This window comes from Prionailurus viverrinus, chromosome X (genome assembly GCF_022837055.1).
Source record: "Prionailurus viverrinus isolate Anna chromosome X, UM_Priviv_1.0, whole genome shotgun sequence".
In the NCBI taxonomy this organism is placed as follows: domain Eukaryota; kingdom Metazoa; phylum Chordata; class Mammalia; order Carnivora; family Felidae; genus Prionailurus; species Prionailurus viverrinus.
Window position 1 is genome coordinate 44,329,928 of NC_062579.1, and position 9,692 is coordinate 44,339,619.

Sequence of the window (9,692 nt, forward strand, 5' to 3'; positions counted from 1 at the left end):
GAGGTGGGCATAATAACCCCATTTTACAGATGAGAAAATTGAGGCACAGAGAGGTGAAGTGACTCACCCAAGGTCACACAAAGCTAGGAAGTGGCAGAGCTGCGTCTGGGGGGCTCTCACCACTGCCTGACTGTACCAGGGATTCAGGACCCAAACAGAGATCCCTGAAGGAATTCTCCAGAGAACAGAGCAGTCAGTAAGGCCTGGAGCCTGGAGCCCCTAGGCGATGCACACAGTAAGAAAGACCTAAACCTTCCCTGCCCCACTTCCTGCCGCCCCTGGGGCTGTGTCAACACCTGGAATGCATTAGTCTGGGAGGCCCCGCCTAGGGAAACTGGGAAGGAGCTGGGGAAGTGGGTGAGCAGGGAAGGTGAAGGTGAAGGCAAAGGTAGTGGTGTGGGCAGCTGCTGCGCACCTAACAGGCCCAAACGGAAGGGTTTCTTTGCCAGCTGCAGCTCCCAGGGGCCAACCCTGCCAGTCCCGCCTTTCCCACCGCCTTCCCTCTGTGACTTAACCCTTTCCATGCATGGGCTACAGGAAAGCGCCACAGAGGGCTAACAGTTGCCAGCACCGGGAAGAGCCTTCCATTCCCTCTGGGCCTCAGCCACACACCTATGCCCCTCACCCTCCTGACCTTAATTCTGGGGCCCAGGTGGGCACAGCTGATGCCTGCTGGGTACTGCCACCTCGATGCCCCATCTCCTGTCTTCAGGCTCCTCAGACTCAGTGCATCCCAAACCACACCCAGGCCCTAGTGGTTCCTCCTCCTGCCTTCCCCATCCCAACAGTGTTACATCCATCCACAAAGTTCCCCAAGCCAGAGGCTAGGCTTTCTCCTGGTCTCCTCCCTTTCCCTTAACTCACACAAGCAGGCAGACCCTAAGCCTTAGCAGACTCAACTTTCTTAGCTTTAGAGTCCATAAGCTTTTTCCCACTCTCTAACTTCCTAACTGGTTTCCCTCCACCCTCTCTACAAGGTATTCTCCACACCACAACCATCTTATGAAAACAGTCTGCTTCAATTCCTGCAGCCTTGTAAAGGGTTCCCTTTGCCTCCCAGATGAACTCCAACCTCCAGAGCTTGGGGACAAGTAAGGCCCAGCTCAAGAACACTTCCCTACCCCCACCCTCCAGCCACAATGGCCTCTTGTCTGTTCCTCGAAAGTGCTCTCTTCCGCCTGGGGCTTTGGCACATGTTGTTCCCATGGCCTGAACGGCTTTTCCAGCTTTTCAGCTTTGCCTTACCTCTGGACTCCTATTTATCCTTGGAGTCTCAACTCAAGTGCCCTCTTTTCCCTGCTTACCCCCCTCCTTATATGTTCGGCTGCATCTATGCTTGGAATTACTTGTTATGTAGATCTTCCCTGCTAGAAAGAAGCTCTATGAGCACAAGGATTGTGCCTATCTTGTTGTACACCAAGCACCTTGCACAGGGCCAAGCACATAGTAGGTCCTCAATAGACATTTGTTGAATAAAGAAATGCCCTTCTTCCTCCCCTTTTACTTTACCTTATCTGCCAAGTATTTATTACCACGTATTTATTGATGCCATATTATTTGCCAGACAAATGTGATGACCAGGTCCCAGTGTTATAAATGGGGAAACTAAGGCCCTGGGAGGGGTAAGGAAGGCTACGGGCACAGTGAACTAAAGGAGAGCTGAGACTCCTTCAGCTACTGCCCTGCATCCTTGTCTCCAGCTGTGTGTGTGTGTTTTGAGGCACCTTTTGAAGATGTGATGCCTTCCAGGCCCAAGGAACTGGGTATTAGAGCCCAGAGAGGCTGGACTCACTGCTCCAACATATCTGCATTCTCCAGAGGGGGAAACATAACTCTGCATGGCTGGCCAATGGCAGACAGTGCTTCCTGCCCTCATTCCAGACAGGTCCTAGCCCCACCCAGCCAGGATCTGGCCAGCTCCACATCTGCCTAAGGCATTTAGCTAACTGGCCCCCAGAAAGTCCTGGTTGGAATCTGTCTGGGACACAGCTGCCACTCTCCCTTGAGGAAGCAGGTAGCTCCAGCTGGGCCCTCCCACAGGGACAGAGGCACCTGAAAGGGCCAAGGAAGGGCGTGCCAACCATCTGCAACCTGGGAACTGCAATTCTTTTAGTCCTGTCAGGGAAGTCCTTTTCCCAGCTATCCAGAGTCTTTATATTTTGTTGTGTTTGTTTGGAAGGCCTCAGCTGACTGAACCAAATCTGGGTCTTTTCCCAGACATTCCCCTGGAATCCTAAACTGCTGCTCTTCAAAAATCCCCAGCAGAGCCCACCACCCCTCCTGTCGTGAGTCCCCTCTTGTTTCCATAAGCGACCTCCTTCTATGGCCTCACAGGATGCCTTCAAAATGGAGAACATGGAGGGAGCCACAAGAATTTACGAATGTTTCATTTGCTTTTAAGGAGTATTCCCTGAGTTCTTTGCAACAGCAAATACCCTGGGTATATGTGAAATGGGCCTCAGCTTTATGCAAATGTGCTTTAAAAACTGCTCCCCCTCCCCAAGGCATTTCTAAGGCAACATTTGGTCAGGTAATGAATGATCCAACTGGGTGTGGATCATAGATAGTGGATCACTATCTATGTCTTCAGGGATGGGACTGGCCCCAGAACCCCACACACTTTTCCCCATGAGCTGCTTTGTGATCCATGGTATGCATTGGTGGTGGGAATTCCCAAACATATATTGCCAAGACCTCTCTCTTCTGAGCTTTCCAACCCTCCATCCAAATGTCTGCTGGCCACTTCCACCTGGATGTCCCCCAAAGCCTTTCAAACTCAGTATCTTCCGTCAAACCTGCTCCTTCTCTTGCATGTAGATGGCCTCCCCACCACCCATTGGGCCACTGTAGTTGGTTTCAGACAAGAACACACAAACTCATCCTGGACTTTTCTTTCTTCCTTGGCCTCTACATCCAAGCCACCACCAAGGCCTGTTCATGTTAGCACCTAAATATCTCTCTGATCTTATTGTCTTTACCTGCCACCACTCTAAACCAAACTATAATTGGCTGTCACTGGGATGACTGCCTATCATCTCTGCTCCCATTCTTGTGCCCCTACCATCCACTCTCCACAAGTAGCTATGGGGATCTCTCAAACACCTACATCTGAGCACATCATTCCTCTGCTTAATAAACCCTTCAATGGTTCCCCTTTGCCCTAGGATAAAGTCCCTTTCCCAGGCATATCCCTTACTCCTCTCAACACCAGTCCCAGTTCCCAGGATGCCCCATGTCTCAGTGCCTTTGCTCCTACTGAAATTCTTACCTTAACTGCCCTTCATGTTCCTCTTAGCTCTACAAACCTTGCTGACACTCCCTAGAGCTCTTCCTTTGGGCCAGGCCCTGTGATGGGTACTTCTGATGCCTGTTTCCTCTGCCTAGAGTCCCAAAACTGCAACTGCTTTCCAGCTTGAAGTGCCAGATGGCAGCCATTCATGAGAGCTAAGCATAGATGGTAAACTGAGGCAGCTGGTATTTGTGTGTATGTGAGTGAGAGGCTGACTCCCTTTAGCTTAGATCCCATGCCTTCCTTTGGGGTTGGGAGAGAGGGAGGTAGGCCCACATAGGGTCCTGAGGAGAGGGCCTTAGAGGGGAGGCCAATGCATTCTCCAGGCCTTAATCAGGCTGACTCACTGTAGGACCATGAGTAAACTGCCTCTCTGAGCCTCTACTACCTCTACTAAAAATCAGTTCCCACTCTAGACTGTGCATCAGAATCACCTGGGGAATTTTAAATAGATTTCTGGATTGCAACCCCAAGATTCTGGGGCTCTGAGGTGGAGTCTGGGAATCAGGTATTTTTTCAAAGTCAATAAGGGATTCTGATTTTCACCCAGTTTGGGAAACCCAGAACCAGATGGTGTCTAGGGCCCTTTCCAGCTCCAATTCTAACTCTTGGAGTCTCTAATGATGCCCTAGGCTCCAAATTAGAAGAAGCCAGCCTTCTTTCTGCTCCTCTCAATTGGCTTAGTTCTTTACTACCCATGAAAAGACTCTTATATCAGGTGCAACTGTTTTGACTGAGACACAGGCCCCAAGCTACTCCCCACATAGCATCTGGAAGGATAGTCCAGGCTTCAAATCTAGAATAGGGTAGGGTTTCCCCCAAATCTCTATGAGCACACCTACAGCTGGAAACTCTCTCAAAACCCTCTCTGGTATCTCACTGGGTTATCTCAGTAACCCAATTAGGCCTTAGGTTTTATCAACCTGGAAAATGGGTATAAAAACGATCGCCCCTTTCCCTACCAATAATCAGGGTAACTAAAAGAGAAAGCACTTTGAAGTAATTGAAGGTTTTTCACATGGATAAGACGTGACTATAGTTGACTCTTGAACAGCACGGTATGAACTGCACAGGTTCACTTACACATGGATTTTTTTTTATAAATACAATACAGTCCCATAAATGTATTTCTTCTTCTTTATGATTTTCTTAATAACTTTTTCTTTCCTCTAGCTTACTTTAAGCATACAGTATATAATACATATACAAAAAGATGTGGGAATTGACTGTTTATGTTATTGGTAAGGATTCTGGTCAAAAGTAGGCTATTAATAGTTATGTTTTTGGGGAGTCAAAAGTTATACATAGATGTTTGGCTGTGCAAGTAGGGGTATGGGGCTTGGTGCCCCTAACCCCCACATTGTTCAAGAGTCAGTTGTATTATTTTAAAAAGCACCACCCTCCCCCTATTGTCCACTGGCCCCTAAGGATAGTGATTCAATAAAGGCCTCAGCAGTCTGAGGGAGGAAGTCGGCAGGCACACAGAAATCTTAACATGTGGACTAAAATGTTTCAACCCTTTAATTGAGAGGACTCTCTCTTTCTCTCTCTTTCTCTCTCTCTCTCTCTCTCTCTCTCTTTCTCTCTCTCTCTCTCTCTCTCTCTCTCTCTCTCTCTCACACACACACACACACACACACACACACACACACACTGCAACCACCAACCCTGCGCTTCTTGGGCCAATTATAGGCGAGTCCTGTAGAGAGAGAAGCAAGTCACTTGTGCCTACCCCTGGGCAGGCTGGGCAGTGGGGGAGGCGGGCCTCTCACACCCCATGCTGCTGTGAATCACATGGCCCAGCGCCTGCTTTGCCAGGGCCTGAGTAATATCTCCGCCTCCTCTTCAGAAGGTTTTTCTCTCTTTTTTTAAATTTTATTTTATTCTGCAAGCTTCTCACCAGTATCTCATAGACTCCTCATGGCATTCTCTAGATGAGGAAATTGAGGCTCAGATAAGGGAACTCACTCAGTGTCACACAGTGAGTCAGCTAGGAATGGTTGGATGGGAAGTCAGGTCTTTCCCTGACACTTTTTATCATGTAGTATATAAAAAAAAGACACCTACACAGGCAGGGACTTCACTGGGAAAAAGGATCCTGGAAACTTTTTTGCTCTTTTGGGCAGGAGGGGAATAGTTCAGGATGGGTATTGTGATTGGTAATTAGTAAGGATTGGTGGAGTGGGAAGGCAACTCAGAATCACCACCATGTATCAATCAGAGGTTATTGACCAAGGGTCTAGACACTGCCCAGCTACTGACTCCCAGACCAAGAGCATCTAGAGGGCAGGAATTCAGTTGTCCTTCTCTAAGCCTATAGTTACTGAGGGCTTATTATGCACTCCCTTCATGTCTGTTCAGGCATTTGTTCAACAAGGATTTATTAAGCACCTACTGTGTGTTAGGCACTGCACTAGTCACTGGGGATACAACAGTGAACAAAACAGATACAATCCCCTTGCCCTCACAGAACTCACATTCTAGTGGAGGAAGATGGGCAATAAACAAGTAGACACAATAAGATAATTTCATACTGTACTAAGTGCAATGATGGAAGCACACAGGCAACTGTGATGGAGACTCACAAGTGTTCCCCCCCCCCCCCACACACACACACAAAGTGGTCAGGGAAGGTCTCTTGGAGGAGGTGACATCTGAGCTGAGACCTGAAAGATGAGGAACAAGCCAGATGGAGAGCAGGGGGAAGAGCTGCCAGGCAGAGGGAAAAGAAGATGCAAAGACCCTGAGGTGGGAGTCCTTCTGGCATGTTTCGAGATCTGAAAGGAGGTGCTACAGTAAAGTGGGTGAGTAGCCTGCTCCATACAGCATCTGTCAAGGGGTGTTTGGAAAGCCAGCAGGAGCAACATGCAGGACAGGGTGTTAAAGGCCTCTTATCAGTTGGATATCTCCAGCCCACGAAGAGGAAGCCCCTGGAAACTCTCAGAGGTTCCATAACTAGCCCAAGGTCACAACACAGTAAGGGGCACGTCTTTCCAGTGCTTTATGCTTCACTACTGCTAATTGTGCTGGGCCATAGTCCCAGAGACCTATGGAGCCTGGGATATGAGCCCTGGGGGGTCCCAGAGGCTCAGCAGCTCTGTCAGTGTTGCCCAGTGGAAGGCAGACTAGAAATAACACTGCTTTTTCTCTGTGGCTCCTGGGCTCAGGTCCACATGGGGATGTCCCCAGATGGGGGAAGCCATGCTGGACTCCTTGGACACTCAGGTCTGTGCAGTTCAGAGGCCTCTCCAGGCAACAGCCTATGGCCCCAGCCTCACCTAGAGCTGCTCCACCTCTGCAAATCCAAGTTCAAGCATCCTGGTTTCTCTTCACAACCATCCTTGAAGCCCCGCAGCTCTACAGCTCTGCTACAACCGGCTTCTGCTCCCACCCCTTCTGCTGTCTCCTTACCTAGCAGCCCTTCCAGCCCTCCCCTCCAGGTTGACCCCCAAGGCCCACCTTTTTCACCTCTCTCTCTCATCAGCACCTTCTACTCCCTCCTTCCCTTGTCCTCCCACCACACACACCTTGGCAAAACCCCAACCTTGGATCAATCCACCATCCCTCTTTTTTTTTCCACTCATACTCCAGAGCTGCTGAGCTGAACAGTACAGGAGAAAATCACATAAGCAGAAGGCTTGGCATTTACTTTCATGGTCTCCAACCTCAGTTTGGGGAAAGAGAAAGACCACAGACTTTGTACTCAAATATATCTGGTTTTGAATCCTGGCTCCATACTAGCTGTGGGACCTTGGGCAAGTTACTCAACTTCTCTGGGCTTCAGTTTCCTACCCTACAAAATGATACTTACTTCACAGGAGGCTCCTGAAGATGAAATGAGAATCCATGTAAAGCACGCAGCCCAGTGCTTGGCACAATGTAAGCGCTTGGCAAATGGGAGACTCCTCTCCTATTCCCCCAAACAAACACTGTTCCCCCAACCAAATTCCTCTTACTCCCTTGCAATCCTGCCCGTTTTTCTTGGGAGTGCTCCCTCTCCCATTAGTCTCAGCGGATAGAAATAAGGGGGTGGGAAGGGTTGAGGGGGCAAGGGGACAGAGAGAGAAGACCGCGGGCAGAGGTTGAAAGGACTGGACGGAAGAGGAGCGAGGGAAGGGGGTGGGGGTTGAGAAGACTCGAAGGGCCAGGGTGAGCGGGTCGGCCCCGAGGTGGGGCTTAGAGGGCCCGAGAACAAGAACCCACTTCCAGTACCAGGCCCGTGGCCCGGGCTCCCATGCTCTCTCGATCACTCACCAGGCCGGGGCTGTGAACCCTCTAGGTGGTAGGAGAAGCGTAGGGCCCTGTGGTGCTGTGGACTGGGGCCGCAGGGTAAGACGCGGGGGCCTGGAACAGCGCCCAGGCTGGCGTCCGATGGTCCGGCAAACTGGGGATCCAGGGGGCCGCCGAGAGCCGAGCCTGCGCCCCTAAGCACCGGCAGTCCGGGCTCAGAGGCTCCAGGGTCCGTGTCGGCAGTGACCAGAGGAGCGGCGCCGGGGAGGTTCGTGGTTGGATGTTCGGGCTCCGAAGGCCCGGCACCCCCCGGGGCTCGGTGGCCATGCATGGTCCGGGCCTGGGCGCGGGGCCCGGGCTCCCCGCTTGGCTCCAGCTCCTGGGGCGGAGGCGCAGGCGGAGGAGGCCGGGCGCCCGGCGAAGCGGCGGCCTCAGGCTCGGGGGGCGGGGCTGCGGGCTCAGCCCCACTGCGGAGACTTAAGCCCCCGGCCCCGGCCCGGGCCAGCAGCCTTGGCAGCAGTGGCAGTACCAGCAGCAGCAGCAGCCACCGCTGCTGCCGTGCCAGGCATCTCCGGCCCGGGCCCCGCGCGGGGATTGGGCTCGGCGAGGCCGGGGGCCCGCTGAGGAGCGCTTGTCTAGGCGGCTGCAGCTGGGTGAGGGTCGGTGGGCTGCGCTTGGCGCGGGCTCTCTTGTTAGAGGCGAGCCACTTCCGTGGCCCCGGGGCGAGCAGTCGGTCTGTTTAGAGTGCGGGGTCTCTTTCTCCCCGAATGGGAATCGATCTGGGCTCTTCTGACTGGTCGGAAAGGGTTCTTCCTCCCGCCGCAGCGGAGGCTGGGGGGCGGAGGGGAAGGGAAGGGAGGGCAGGACAGGGGAGGGAGGGAGGAGAGGACGGCGGTGGCGGGGGGCGCGCGTGTGCGTCGCGCGCTTAGGCTGCGGGGCTCGCCCTCAGCCAATCCCTCCGGACGAAGCTTCAGCCGCGGGGGCAGGGTAACAGCTTCGGCCTAGGTCTCCGCGGCGGCCGGCAGGAAGGAGCCGGAGAAGGGGGGTGGGGAGGCGGGAGCCGTGGCTGAGGCAGCCGCAGCCACAGCGGCGCTGGGACCCAGTTACCCGGGCCCCGCCCCCTCGCCCGGGATTTGCTCTTGGGCACGCCCCCTCACTCCAACCCGCCTCACTTCTCTCGGTGACCGCCCTCAAAGGCCCTCCTTCTCCCCCTTAAAAATTTCCCTCAGCCTTCATTCCCTATACCCCAACCTTCAGTCCCACATAGGCAAGTCTCTGAGCTCAAGCCCCAAATCTGCCTTTCTGTCCCTCTCTCAGGTCATCTTCTCTCTGCTCATCCTTCAATCTCTTTTCCAGAAACCTTTCCACAGGTTCCAGAGTCTCCCTAGTGCTTGGCTCATAGAGGACTTGTCTTTGATACACTTCTCTCCGCTCAAACTAGACCTTATGGTCCTTTACTTCGCCACTCTCCCGCCGATAGCTTCAGTTCTCAGGATTATTGCATCCGCTTGGCAACATCCCAACCTTGGATCAGCCCAACTGTCCGCCTTTTCCATGCCTGTGCAAAGGCCGCTAAACACTGCTGGAGAAAAGTATTCAGGCTCACAGATTTGTGCCACTATAAACTCATGGTCTTCAGCTTCTACCACGCCCTCAGTACTGACCCACAACCCTACTGTGTTCCGAGGCTGCTCTCTCTCCCACCTCCACAGCAGCCCTTTCAAACCTCTCTTCTCCTCAAACCACCAACTTCTCTATCTGCTCTTAAGCCTTAGCAGATGACCTCCACCTCCTACTTTACAGAATAAACAGAGGTCACTGAAAGGAAGTTCTTGACTTCTTGCTACCAAACCTACAGAGTCCGTGCTCCTTCCCTTCATCATCTAACCATACTCAGGTCTCTTCCATCTGAAAACAAGTAAACAATTACTGAAAGGTCTCCCTCTCCAACCATCACCCTCTCTTCTCCTCTCTATAAACTCCTCAGAAGAGTTGCCTACACTTAACTGTCTCAGTTTTCCCACTTCCCACTTATCTTTCAACCCACTCCAATCTGCCTCCACTACTTGCCTAATACTGCTCTCATCAAAGTCTGCCTATGTCACAAAATCTAATAGAATTTTTTCAAAGGCTATCCTACTTGACTTCTTCTTAGTATTTGGCACTTGTGACC

At 52.2% G+C, this 9,692-nt stretch overlaps 1 protein-coding gene across 2 annotated transcripts in view; it reads right to left on the reverse strand.

The window, feature by feature from the left end:
- The window catches only part of FGD1 (FYVE, RhoGEF and PH domain containing 1), a 44,082-nt gene extending 35,557 nt beyond the window's left edge, over nt 1-8,525 (reverse strand). For both annotated transcript variants that reach the window (XM_047844448.1, XM_047844447.1), the window contains exon 1: nt 7,544-8,525. In XM_047844448.1, the coding sequence (XP_047700404.1) occupies nt 7,544-7,850 (307 nt within the window). In that variant the 5' untranslated portion in view covers nt 7,851-8,525. The remainder of the gene's footprint in view (nt 1-7,543) is intronic.
- Between the last annotated feature and the right edge of the window lie 1,167 nt (nt 8,526-9,692).